The 14,522-nt window shown below is 36.8% G+C and overlaps 1 protein-coding gene across 1 annotated transcript in view; it reads right to left on the reverse strand.

Annotated features, from left to right (window-relative positions):
- LOC150094470 (UBX domain-containing protein 7) overlaps positions 1 to 14,522 on the reverse strand; it is a 520,016-nt gene that overhangs the window by 172,856 nt on the left and 332,638 nt on the right. The window contains exon 8 of the mRNA XM_090411839.1: positions 12,439 to 12,492. Within this exon, the coding sequence (XP_090267965.1) occupies positions 12,439 to 12,492 (54 nt within the window). The remainder of the gene's footprint in view (positions 1 to 12,438; positions 12,493 to 14,522) is intronic.

Below are 14,522 nucleotides of genomic sequence, written 5' to 3' on the forward strand. Positions count from 1 at the left end.
CCTTCCTAGCTTGAGCCTTGTACTGCTCATGGGTGTACTGATTGCCTTTCTCCTTATAAATTCTCCATAACATTTTCTTTTTTTGCAGATCAAGCCTGATACTACTATTCATCCATCTAATGCCTACCTTGTTTGTCTTCCTGACCATGGGAATACATTCCCATATTGCCTTCCTCAGATACCTGCTGATTTTATCCCATGCACTGCTAACATCTTTCCTCTACAATATGTTCTGCCATGGGACAGCTATAAGCTCACTCCGAAGCTTGTTATAATTACCTAACCTGTAGTTCCATATATACACCTCCTTAAGAGAGAAATTCAGAAATTTTGCAACCTCCCAAGTCAATACCACATGATCGCTCTCACCAATTGGAGGTAACGAGGACACCTTACTTATTCATATGTCCTCTGAACCAATGAACAGGTCCAACACTCTCACACCACGAGTCGCTTCAGTTATGTGCTCTTTCAAATAATTATCTCTTAGAAGGTGAATGAATTCCATTTCCTTTTTGCCATGTGATATTTCTTCCTTCCAATTGATATCATCATAATTAAAATCCCCCATAATAATCACAAACCCTGCACTCATTGCACTAATTTGCTGATGCATGAATTTAATATCACCCCCTGGCTATAGCAGCAACCAACTGTATATTTGGTTGCCTTGGTCACTATTTCACACCAGGTGGCTTCAAATGACCTATCATTCATGTCTGTCCTCTTGATATACTATTTCCTTTGGCTGCAACTCATCAGCTATCATCAACAGTACTCCTCCCTCGTTCTATCTTCTCTATCCTCCCTGCAAATACTGTACCCATCACATTCAATTCCAGTAACCACATCTTCTGCTGACAACCAAGTTTCACTAATGCCTACAACTTTTCATGAGATTGCTGACTCATGCCAAAAATTACAGATTCCCTTTATTTCTTGTACCAGCTTTAGAACTGATATACATTCTACTAATTTCAGTAGTCCCATGCTGATTTTTATCCACTCTATTCTTCAAATTATTCCACGAAAAAGGATCAACAAATATATATTCGCTGCATAAGTTTCTCCCTCTTACACTCAATCTTTTCAATTTTAGTTTCCCTGCCCAATTACTTCAACTTGTTCAGAAAACAGTAACTTCTTCAAATGCTTATGACCTTCCATGTTCAGATGCAACCCATCTCTTGCATTCAGCTGTCTTTTGCCTTCAAACACACTCCAGACATCAACAAATTCCAGACCTCTTTTTTTGCACATTCTAGCAATCATATCATTCATTATCATCACTCATCTACTTAACTCGTAATTGTCAAAACGAGGCAGCACACACACACCATCCTCCCATTGACACTTTTCCTCTTCACAATATCTAACAATGTTCTTAAATCTTTTGCTACCCGATTATAATACTACCACTCAGGTCATTTGTACCCACCATAACTATCATCTTTTCTGCATCATGCCCTCTCTTTATTGCTAAAGTCACTCTATTGTTCCACCAGACAAGCACTCCTCAGGCATACTGCTCTCCTTTAATCATTGAATCACCATATATTATACCACTCATAACTTCATTCAAATCCAAACAAGCATCACTCACAGCCTCATTTTCTACACTATTCAGCATGACTGTCCCAGTTTCATTACTTTCTTTCAACTCTTTTACTTACTCCCTCCCTCACTTTCACATGTCATTTCTTCTAGACCTCTTGTGCTTTCATTCTGTTCACTACCAAACACTTCCATACTATTCATTACTTCATTATTCACCAAAGACTCTCCCTTACTTAAACCTGTTCTAGTTACTTCAGCTAAAGTAATCTCCATAGTCCTAATTTCTCTATTCAACAAATTTAACTCAGTCTTCATAACCTGAACCTCTTTACTGAGCACTTCCAATTCATCTTGCAGGAGATGAAGGTCACTTTTCATTTTCATGAACTCCTGCTGAAGCTCTTCTGCTATGGTCCCGATGTTTGTTCCCATTCCCAATTGCTCGAGTCTATCTAGACACTTCTCACATACGTCAACGTTTTCATTCTTCTCGTTTAGACAAACAGTCCACAGATCCTTCACATTCCTTGGAGCATACATATAGCAGATTCTGCAACACATCCACTGTGAAAAATCCAAGGCAAAGCTAGACTTTCGTACAGAAGTCCTCTGTGCCGCCGATGTATGTCTCTTTGTGGACGCCATTTTAGACGCTGAAGCAGTGCAACAAACAAGTAGTAAAAACACAATATAAACAACAATACCAATGAAGGACACTTGAATCCAACTGAAGCCCAACTGCAGCACAATTTGAAACAAAACGCCTCACTATACTTCAATTTAAAGACACTTTTTTAGCATAGCTCAAAACAACTGCTACATTCACTTGAGACACTAGTGCCACCCAATTCAAGTAATTCATAAATGGTCTTGGAGTCATGTTTTTTGTATGCTTCTTCACATATTCCTGCTTTTTCTTATAAATATGATTTTTGCTAATCTGCAGTTTTTGTCTATTTCTTTATTCAAATTTTTGTATAATATTCTATTTTCTTCATTATCTTCTTTTGAGAGGTTAGTTTTGGATATTCTTTTTTCTCCCATAAGTCCAAAATCTCTGGTGTAAGCCAGTCTTTGTTTACTCTTGTCTGGTAGCCCACATGTTTTGTTGCTGCTTCTTTAATATTCTAGTAGCAAGACTTATACGTTGGTTAGACATAACTGGTAATTAGTTTACGGAATTACCAATGCATATAAAGTATATTAATTAAAGGTAACTTTAATGAATAACTTCTATATTTTGGCAACGTCACATTGCCATCTTCAGGAACATAAAGATATGGTATGGGCACTCAGGAACTAACACAAAGCAAATGAGGAAGAAAGCAAGAAACTAATATTGTTCCTAAAGTCCCAATGGTGCCCTCTTGCGGGCTAATTTGGTAGTCTTGGCAGTTGGGCTGAAGTTCTCATAATGAAAGTCTCCCAAATTTGGGGTGGTTTCATGCACCCAAATTTGTTGAGGTTAGGAACGTTTTTTAGAGCTGCTGAAGATTCTTTGAATAATCTTTCGTATTTAAACTTGCTGCGATGAATTATTTTTGTTTTCTTCCAACGAATTTTATGGTGGGTATCTAAGGCATGGTCTGCCAGCCCAGAGCGGCTGTACTGGTGAAACCGGATGTAGTCTTGGTGTTCTGAAATCCTGATATTTGTTGTTCTGCCTGTTTGGCCAAAGTAGGACAATTTGCAGCTGCAAGGGACCTGGTATACACCAGGTAGGTCTAGGGGAAGTGGTTGATCTTTGGTAGAGCGGATAAGGGATGCCAACTTTTTATATGGTCTGTAACAGGAAGTAAGGTCATATTTTTTGAGGATATTGGTTATTTTCTCAGAGGTGCCCTGGATGTAGGGGATGGTGATAGACTTGGTGTAATCTTTATTGTGGAGGGGGGTTGTGGTTTACAGGTTTTAGTATTTTTTGGATTTTTTTGGGGTTATAGCCATTGGCTAAGAAACTGTTGAGGATGTGGTTTAGTTCAATAGTCAGGGCCTTGTCATCTGAGCAGATTAATTTTGCCCTGTTATATAGTGTTTTTATCACCCCATATTGTTGTGAGGGGGGGGATTGCTGGTGAATGTATCTGCCAGTGTGGGTGGGTTTTCTGTAAACAGAGAAAACCAAAAAAGATCCATCAAGCTGGTGGATGATTAAAGTGTCTAGGAAGGGGAGGGTGTTGTTTTCCTCTTTTTCTAAGGTGAACTGGACTCTGGGGTGTTGGTTGTTTAAGTGTGTTAGGAAGGAGTGGAGTGTGTCTGAGCCATGTGGCCAAATAGCAAACACATCATCCACATAACGAAGCCAAATAGTGGGTTTTTGTGGAGCGGAGTTTAAGGCTTTCTCTTCAAATGTCTCCATAAAGAAATTGGCCAAGGGTGGGGAAAGTGGTGAACCCATGGCTGTCTCCTCTATCTGTTTGTAGAACTTTCCTTGCCAAACGAAATAGCCTGAGTTCATTGTGAACTGAAATAGGGCTGGGATATTGGGAGGAAACTTGGCTTGAATGAGCTCAAGGGTTTCTTTGAGTGGGACATTAGTGAATAGGGAGGAGACGTCAAAACTGACCATTATGTCAGTGTGTTGGAGTGTGAGGTTTTCTATACTGGCTTTAAAGTGGGCTGAGTTTTTTGTGTGATGGTGTGTTGCCAGTGTAGTGTGTGAGCGTTCTGGCTAAATGTTTGGCTAATTTATATGTGGGGGAATCAGTGCCATCCAATATGGGACGCAATGGCACATTTTGTTTATGTATTTTTGGGAGTCCATATAATTGGGGGGTCAAGAGTTATAAGGTTTAAGTTTGTTGGTGACTTCCACAGGCCAAGAAGTGACTTTCTTAAGGAGTCTGTGAATAGTTCTAATCTGAGAGCGGGTCGGATTATATTCAATGGGGAGGTAAGTAGTACGGTCTAGTACTAAAGAATTTAGCTTACCTTTGTAGTCTTTTTGATTGAGTACCACAGTGGCGCTTCCCTTATCAGCTTAGGTGATTACTATTTTTTTGTTGTTTTTCAATTCTTGTAGGGCTGTATATTCGTTTTTGGATAAGTTGGATTTTGGAGGTTTGGCTTTAGTGAGAACACCGACTACATTCAGTCTTACGTTGTTGGCGATATTGTTAGGTAGGCTGCGAATTCCACGCTCTACTTGGATCATGATTTCTTCAGCAGGTATCCTTTTAGGAGCTAGGGCGAAATTGTGACCAGGTGAAAGTGCGGTTAGTGCTTCAGGCTTTAAAACTGCTGACGAGAGGATGACTACAGTGTTGAATGGTGGCTGGGGTATGGAAGTAGAAGTCTTTGTCAGGTTTTCGTATTTTTTCACGTGTCGACTACATATTTTTTCGAATTCCTTTCTTGCCGATGCGCATGAGATGTCATGAAGTACAGACCATAGATCAAGGCCGAGTGTATTCGAAAGCTCTTCCTCTAGCGCCTGTAAGGTTTTGTTTTCATCGGCAAGGAGAACGCGCGTCGCGGTAATTTGTTCTCTTAACAGGGCGAAGCTAGTGCGGTTATAAATGCGTAGTGCTTTCTCGGAAGTAAAACGGTGCTTCAATTTTGCACAATTAGGGATCACTCTGTTATCCCACCAGCGTTTTAGGAACGTCAGATGATTTATTTGCCTCGATATCTTCAACCTCAATTTGCCGCATTGACGGGCCTTTCGTGCGATTGCATCTCCGTGGATGATCATAATTCTAGTAGCAAAACTTATACGTTGGTTAGACATAACTGGTAATTAGTTTACGGAATTAACAACGCATATAAAGTATATTAATTAAAGGTAACTTTAATGAATAACTTCTATATTTCGGCAACATCACATTGCCATCTTCAGGAACATAAAGATATGGTATGTGCACTCAGGAACTAACACAAAGCAAATGAGGAAGAAAGCAAGAAACTAATATTGTTCCTAAAGTCCTAATGGTGCCCTCTTGCGGGCTAATTTGGTAGTCTTGGCAGTTGGGCTGAAGTTCTCATAATGAAAGTCTCCCAAATTTGGGGCAGTTTCATGCACCCAAATTTGTTGAGGTTAGGAACATTTTTTAGAGCTGCTGAAGATTCTTTGAATAATCTTTCGTATTTAAACTTGCTGCGATGAATTATTTTTGTTTTCTTCCAACAAATTTTATGGTGGGTATCTAAGGCATGGTCTGCCAGCCCAGAGCGGCTGTACTGGTGAATCCGGATGTAGTCTTGGTGTTCTGAAATCCTGATATTTGTTGTTCTGCCTGTTTGGCCAAAGTAGGACAATTTGCAGCTGCAAGGGACCTGGTATACACCAGGTAGGTCTAGGGGAAGTGGTTGGTCTTTGGTAGAGCGGATAAGGGATGCCAACTTTTTATATGGTCTGTAACAGGAAGGAAGGTCATATTTTTTGAGGATATTGGTTATTTTTTCAGAGGTGCCCTGGATGTAGGGGATAGTGATAGACTTGGTGTAATCTTTATTGTGGGGGGGGGGGAGGGTTGTGGTTTACAGGTTTTAGTATTTTTTGGATTTTTTTGGGGTTATAGCCATTGGCTAAGAAACTGTTGAGGATGTGGTTTAGTTCAATAGTCAGGGCCTTGTCATCTGAGCAGATTAATTTTGTCCCGTTATATAGTTGTGACGTTGCCGAAATATAGAAGTTATTCATTAAAGTTACCTTTAATTAATATACTTTATATGCGTTGTTAATTCCGTAAACTAATTACCAGTTGCTTCTTTAATAATTTCTTTACCTTTTTTCCAAGATTGTATATAAAGCAAAATAAATTATTTAATTTTTCTTTTAATGTTCTCTGATAGTTAGATCTTATCAAGCTATCATTGAGTTTGGAGATGTCTATCTTCTTTTGTTTTTGGTGGTTTATTCTCTTTCTTTTGAAACTGATTTTTAGTTTGGCTGATAGTAGTTCATGGTCTGTATCCATGTCAATCTTTTTTAATGCTTTGATATTTTAGAAGGAATGTTTCATTTCTTATTAATGATTATATAGTCTATACAGTTTTTGATTTCATTGTTTGGTGATGTCCAGGTGTATTTTTGTTGTGGCCTGTAGCAGAATGAGATATTTGTGATTAGTAGTTGATTTATTTTGCAAAAATTAATCAAGTCCTCTCTTCAAATGCAAAGATTGGAGAGACTCGTCTCTCCAATCTTTGCATTAAAATCTCCCATAATAATCAAAATATCTCTTGTACTTGTTTGCCTGATTTCTTCTTGCAGTTGTTCAAAAAATTGACTATATTCCTTCTCTTCATGCGATTGGTCTGGGGCATAAACTTCAATTATTTTTATAGATATATATTCCTTTTTCTTTTGCTTTGAATCTTACTGAGATGATTTTAGAGAAGATTGGTCTTCCATCAGCTACTGAGTTTAGGAGCCATTTTTTAATGATTAGTGGTACACCTTCTCTGTGATGTTATCTTTCCTACCTGAGTAAAATATGCTTGCGTTTTTTATGTTGATTTTTCCCTCGCCTGTCCAGTAGGTCTCTGCAACTCCCACTATTTTCCATTTGAGCAGTTCAAGTTCTCTCTCAATGAGTTTTAATTTGCCAGGTTTGTACAATGTTCTGATGTTGATGGTTGAAATATTATATATGTAATTTGCATTCCACATAGCTTCTCACCTACTATATGTGGGCTTGATAGGCAAGTTGATTCTCCCATATGCGGTAGCATTATTTCTGCTTCTATTTGCTGGCCGATTCATCTTTAAGGATTTTAAGCAATTAATGCAGCCAGCTTGCCATTCCTCTGCTGCACACCTGTTGGTCTTCAGGAGGTATTTCACTTCCTTCCTACAACCCATTTCTTGGAGGCATTTCCTGATCCGCCACCTGGGGGACTTGCTTTCTAGGGGCTACAGGCATTCCCCAAAAGGGGGAAGCCTGTAACCCCTACTAAAGAAAAAAATAAAAATAATAATGGTATTCAAAAGAGAAAACACAATAAGAAGTAAAATAATGATAGATAATAAAATATTAGAACAAGTAAACACTATCAAATACTTGAGATGGGATTTATCTCATCTCAAGTATTTGAGATGAGATAAATCAACTTTACTATAAGGAGTGAAACATGGATCATAAAAAGGAAGGATGAAAAATGAATTCAAACAGCAGAAATTAAATTTCTTAGAAAAGTAGTTGGATTTACCAAGTGGGACCATAAAAACAAATGAAATATTACAATCCATGAATGTATCCAATTAATTACTATATAAGACAGTATATAAACAAAAATGGATACGACATTTAAATCGAATAGGTGGTTCTAGGAAAATTCTCTGTAAACATTTTCATGGTAAGACATTTTCACCATAAGACATTTTGCATTAATTTTTGTAAATAAACAATGGATGATAAAGGGTATTGTGTAAAATTATTAAAAAGGTAAATCTTTATTAAGGTGAATGTCAGTGATCCACAACATAATGAAATTATTTAAAAATTGTGCAAATTAAAAGAGATGCTGCATAAATAATTAACTTTTTGCTGTGGATTGTCAATTCAATAAATACTCAGTAACATCGCTCATTGGAAGAAATGCTAATGATGTGAACCATTTGATTTTTACATTGCATTCAGCATCTGTCTGAGAGCGTAACTTCAACCAATTTCAACAATTTTGCGATAAAGCTTTTGTGCTATATGAAATAAACAACCTATTATAGTTGTTGATGTGAACATATTCGAAAAATCATTGATAGTTGCTTTCTCGAAGTGAACCATTAATGTTTCGGGATTTTATGGTGAATGTAAGCCCTTTAAAGCACTGAATAATCCACTAAGTTAATTCTCATTTTCCAGGAAGCAAAACAAAAAGCCACCATGGAATCCTGAGGTATCTCAAGCAAGTCCCAAGCCTGGATAAAGGAGGAGGATCAGCCAGATGAGTGTCGATGCTCTGCCCATAAAGAAAAAACACAATTGTTATCTGATGCCTATACAATCAAGAGCTACAACATGTCAGCTCAGACATCACCAAATCAAAAAGGTCCGTGATACCAATAAAGTGATCGGGATTGGATCGAAAAGTGGGATACCGAAAAGAAACAGAAACTAACAGAACTATTATCAGTAGGAACATGGACTGTACGGACATTTTGGATGTCAGGAAAACTAGAATTACTTTGTGAGGAAATGAAGAGATATCGGTGTGATATACTACAACTGGCAGAGATGCCATGGACATCATCAGGAGAGAAAAATGGATGCAAAGTCATATGGTCAGGGCATGACACCAAGCACGAAGCAGGAGTTAGCTTCCTTCTTAATAAAAGACCTAGAGAGGCACTGTTAGGCTACAAACCAATCAATGAACAAATAATAGCAGCAAGATTTCAAGCAAAACCACTTAATATATCAATAGTCCAGATATATGCACCCACATCTGATCACACAGATGAGGATATTCACTTATTTTACAAAGATGTGACAGAGAAAATAGAAATAATACCAAAGCAAGATGTACTAATTATTGAAGGAGATTGAAATGCCAAAGTCGGAATAGATAATGATGGTCGGGAAAGAGATGGTTTTTTGGGAAAATATGGTTTTGGACAAAGAAATGAATGAGATCAAAAAATGTTAAAATTTGCTGGGGACCACGAGATGATGATCTGTAACACAAGATTCCAGGAAAAGGAGTGTAGAAAATGGACATAGGGAAATTATGGACATAAAAAAAGCTCTGGAATCTGTTTTAACGGTTGAATCTTTTAATACTGTAATGCGTATATCTTCGAGTTCCTACCTAAAGGTCTTTAATGATTCTCGTGACAAGCTAAAATGCAAATTTGAATCACTGGTCAGCATACCTAGAATTCCAGTAATAATACTACTGATATAGATGAAGTAGTTATAAATGCTTCCGGACATCCACTAACAGACTGTGAACGTTTTGTTTTATCAAAAGGACATGATTTCGCCGAATAAGGTGCCATCTATGGATTTTTTTCATAATATAGACAGGGGTATTCGATCCTTATCCCAAAAAACACAGATTACGTTTTGAATGTGCACAAATTCTTTTTCATGCCAAGCCTCCTCGTCCTAATCTTTCTTACTCTGAGTTTAAAGCATTGAAATCACTGAAGAATAACAATAATTTAATTATTACGAAAGCTGATAAGGGGAAGGCTGTAGTGATTCAAGATAGGAAGGAATACGAGAGAAAAATGTCACTTTTACTTCGCGACTGTTCAACTTATAGGCCTCTTACATCGGATCCTACTCGGAGTCAATCAAAGAGACTCAATTCTCTTATAGATAATGTATCTACATGGAATGAAGATCAAAAGAAAAAACTTAAAACCTTCTTCGGTCGTCCACCTAGATTGCATGGTCTTCCAAAAGTTCATAAACCAGGCATTCCGTTGAGACCTGTCGTAGATTGTATAGGTTGCCCCACTTACAAAATCTCAAAATTTTTATGAAATTTACTCTCCTCTTCAACTAGAAGAACTGATACTTATATAAAAAATACTTTGGATTGCAAAAATAAAATTTCAGATCTTCATTTGGACGTTTCTGATATCATGATCAGTTTCGATGTTGTTTCTTTATTTACAAATGTGCCTCTTTTGGAAAGCATTGAATTACTACAACAGGAATTTCTTTCAGACATTGTAAACGTATTTGATTTTGTAATAAATTCTGGTTATTTTTTCTTTAAAAATAACTTGTATGAACAAATTGAAGAAACAGCAATGGGTAATCCTCTTTCTCCTGCTATCTCCAATTTCTTCATGGAACATTTTGAACAACGTATCTTTGACAGCATTTCTCCCAGACCTACTCATTGGTTCAGATATGTCGATGACATTTTTGCTGTGTGGAATGGCTCTTCGGATGAACTTCAACAATTTCTCACTAAGTTAAACACATTTCATCGTAGGATCAAGTTTACCCTAGAAGTAGTATCAAATAAGCAGTTAGCCTTTTTAGATCTAATTCTTCGCCAACCAGATGGTAACCTACATTTCTCAGTTTATAGAAAGAAGACTCACACAGGCCATTATATCCGTGCGGAATCTCATCACCATCCCAGTCAAAAGGCAGGAACTATTAAAACACTGGTTCATCGGGCCCACTCCTTTTGTTCTTCAGACAATCTTTTACAGAAAGAACTACAATATATAACTTCTTCCTTTCTAATGGTTATAAGAATTGCTTCATTAAAAGAACTTTGAGTAGTTTTAATATGTATTCCTCTTCAAACACAGAAGAAATAACACGCATTACTATCTCTTATGTACAAGGCATCAGTGAACGTATAGCAAAAGTTTTAAAATCACTGAATATTTTTGTTGCCTTTCGACCGTTTAGAAAAATCTCCACCTTTCTCACTTCTCCTAAGGACAAGCTTCCACATCTTAATCATCCAGGTGTCTACCAGATTCCGTGCTCTTGTGGATTATCTTATTTCGGACAAACAGGAAGATCTGCCTCTATTCTGCTAGAAGAACATCAATCTTATATTGAATACTTTAAACCTGAAAAGTCTGGACTTTCTGAACATGCCATCTTCACTAGACACAGAGTTCATTGGAGAAAGACAAGAGTTCTTCACAAAAGTCAGTTTCTCATGGAACGCCTTTATAAAGAAACACGTGAAACTCTACTTCATTCTACTAACTTAAACAGATCCGACGGCTTACGTCTGTCCCCTTTATGGGAGATAGTACTTTACAAATCAGCTAATCTTTCCTAACTTTTTATTGTATTGATTTTTTTTTTTTTAAGGAAATTTATCGACCTTTTTAGTTATCTTACACCAGCTACTTAGGTGGTGCTTTTTGGAATTGTCAGTTATTGTTTAATTTCAGCTTAATGTACTGAATATGCCTGTGACACACAGGCGAAAATTATACTATTAAATAATCTTTGTACATGAGTTTTTTCCATTATTAATTTTGTATCAAAATTTATTATAGTCTAACCAAATAGAAAATAAACTTCCAACATCTTTCTCTAAATCCAGAGTAATCTAATAATAAGTTGGTACACCTTTTGGCAACTCGTATAAGTAAATATGACCTCTCCATTGCTTCCGCCTTAGTATCACCACTTCTGGGTCTGGCTCCCACTGAAGAGACCTCAAATAAGGGTCAAAACCGGTCTGGGTAGTTGCCCTTCCCTTAATGCATTGCATTATACATGTCCGCAAGGAGATGTGCTTTGCATTATGGGAGATACTGAGACAAGGAGTGATGAGCACTAGGTCCACCTTTACTAAGAGTTGCCTCAGTCCTGAAGATACTTCAGGCGCAAACCTCTGTTTGCATACACTTGGATAAAGGATTAAACTAAATTTATTTTAGTCTAACCAAGTGGAAAATAAATTTCCAATATCTTAACTTCAATTGGAATGACTGCCTATCCATATTAAAAATATGGGAAAGTTTGATTCGAATAACACATCGTTAAAATTTTTTTACTAAATATGACCAAGAGTGCTATTTTATAAAGATAAGTCTTAAAAAATCAACTAGATACTACATTTATCTGATGATCTGTTTAGAATGATATAAATTTTACACTTTTATGATTAACCTTTTCTTCATTGAAAGCATAATGCTATTAGCGATTTAGTATCACATGGATCATTCTATTTCGAGTAAACCAATTGCTTGGATTCTACCTTGTAACAACTGTTTTAAGCTGCTGACGATGGTCTGTTAATTTCAGAATGAAATACACGGAAGTATATTTAATAATTTAATAAATAATACTTCTATCTTGTGTTTTCATGTATATACTGTATAGAACATTGCTACAATAAATATAAGAGGGTGTTGTTCACAATTCTTAATATCTGCTTACACAAATATTCCATGTTAATGTTTAAAAAAATTACACGACTAAAAAATAAATTACTTGCCTAGTTCACAAAATGAAGATGAATCCACTTTATTCCAAACAACAAGAGTTTCACCTTGAAAATGCAAGTTTAATTTTATAGTAAAATATTTCAATGAGCTTTTGATATAAGACAATTCAAAATAATATGAAAATAATGCATTAGACATTAAAATATACATAATTCATATTTCAATATTGTAATTTCTACTCAAGCTGAAAATAGACCTTATCCTAAATACTGAAAGGTTACTATTTGCTGGCTTGATTGAGTGAGCGAATAGCATCTCTGCTCTCCAATGTAGGTGGACATCCAATTACAGCATAGATGTTCTTCATTTTTGATTTGAATATGCACACACACATATACATACAAAAACATGTATCTCCAAAATTGGCAACTCTAACCATAATCTCTATGCTTCTTTTTCTATAAATTATCTTTCTCCCACACAATCTCTGTCTTGCATCTCTATAGCTCTACAATGGCGACAATTAGAATGACCTTTGGGATTTCTTTACCTCTTTTTCCGTAGTCTGATTATTGCTTCTGCTCTTGCTCGTGGAGGAGACTTACCACAAACAGTGACCCTACTTAAGTGGGAAAAGTTGCAGAAGAAAAAGATTATTGCTTCTGTTCTCCTAATCCAATCACTTTCTTTGATCCAATAAATATTATTCCTGCTGGAATGAGCACTTATTACTTACTCCTCTCAACCCCCTCCTCCCACCCCCAAAAATCTTATCCAAACTTTGGTTTTCCAAGAAATATGCTAAAGAATTCCAAGCTATAAATGCCAAATATGGAGATTTAAAAAAAAAAAAAATATATCCAATGCAGACTTTGTAAAGGCCAAATGCATTAAACTTGATCTTCTGGTCCCTTGGCAACACTATTTGGAAAAAATTCTTCTCTACTTTGTTTTCACATCTCTTCCATCACAATGAAAGAGAGAAAATGGTGTAATAGCTCCTAAAGAAAAGTCAGACCTCTTGGATCAGTCTTCTCCAACTCTCATTCAGATGACAAAGAAAACTCTACTATTCCAAAACCACATAGAGTATGCCTCCTCTGATTTTTCGCCAGCCAGACATCACAAAATTACTCAATAGGCCTAGATTCCAGTAAGTGTCCTGGTCCAGATAGGCCTCTCAAAAGTGATGAAGAAAGTCATCAATAACTAGCTTCTTCACAATCTAGAGACCCATCAGTTGATTAGTGATCAAACTGATTCTAACATTCTAATTCTACAGCTACTAACCTTACCTACCTTTGGACACAGAATATGGGAAGATTTGTAGAAACTCACGTTATCACTCTTGATATTTTCTAAAAATCGGATTATATCTGACTCTGTGACCTCCTTACCAAGTACCACCTAATAGTCTCCCTCCTACCCTTTTTGTATGGATTATGTGCTTACTTTCTGGTCACTCACTGCATTCATGAATGTTTTCTTTCTCATCTGCTTTTTCCAATAATGGTAAAGTTCTGTAAGGCTCTGTGCTTTCTCCTACACATCAATGATCTCTTCCATCCATCTTTGTTATCCTATTCATACCTTTCCTGATGACAGTGCCCCATTTCTTTTCATCGTTTACAAAACCTTATGTTTAGGTGACTCACCCCTTCAAGATCTAACATCTTAATTCTTGCCATTCTCAAGTGGGTTGAAGATAATTTAGTGAATTTTATTTCTACCATAATACAATCATATCTTATTTCCCATTTGACCATGCCTTGGTCTCTCACTTCTGACAAAATCTCACTTACCTACCAAGATCAGCTGATGCTTCTTGGGTTAGCTTTCATGCCTGGATATAGTTCTGTAAGGCTCTATCCTGCCATATCAAGTGCTAATGTCATGACATAAAACAAGAGTTTTGTCCATAGACTCTTCAGCCTCCAAAACACTAGCATTCAACCTTAATATTGCTTAATACTGCTCTCCCATTTGGCACGGTACCAGAAACCTTCCTCAGAATGCTGATTTTATCCAGAAGAGAGGTAACTGCTTAATCAATGATCCACATCACTGAATCCCCCACTTGCTTTCCCACAGATGCTGTTTCTGCATTATGTCTTTTCTACAGGCATTTCCACAG

The sequence above is a fragment of the Typopeltis vanoorti genome, chromosome 22 (genome assembly GCF_054136105.1).
Source record: "Typopeltis vanoorti isolate ZY-2024b chromosome 22, IOZ_Tvanoo_1.0, whole genome shotgun sequence".
Lineage (NCBI taxonomy): Eukaryota > Metazoa > Arthropoda > Arachnida > Uropygi > Thelyphonidae > Typopeltis > Typopeltis vanoorti.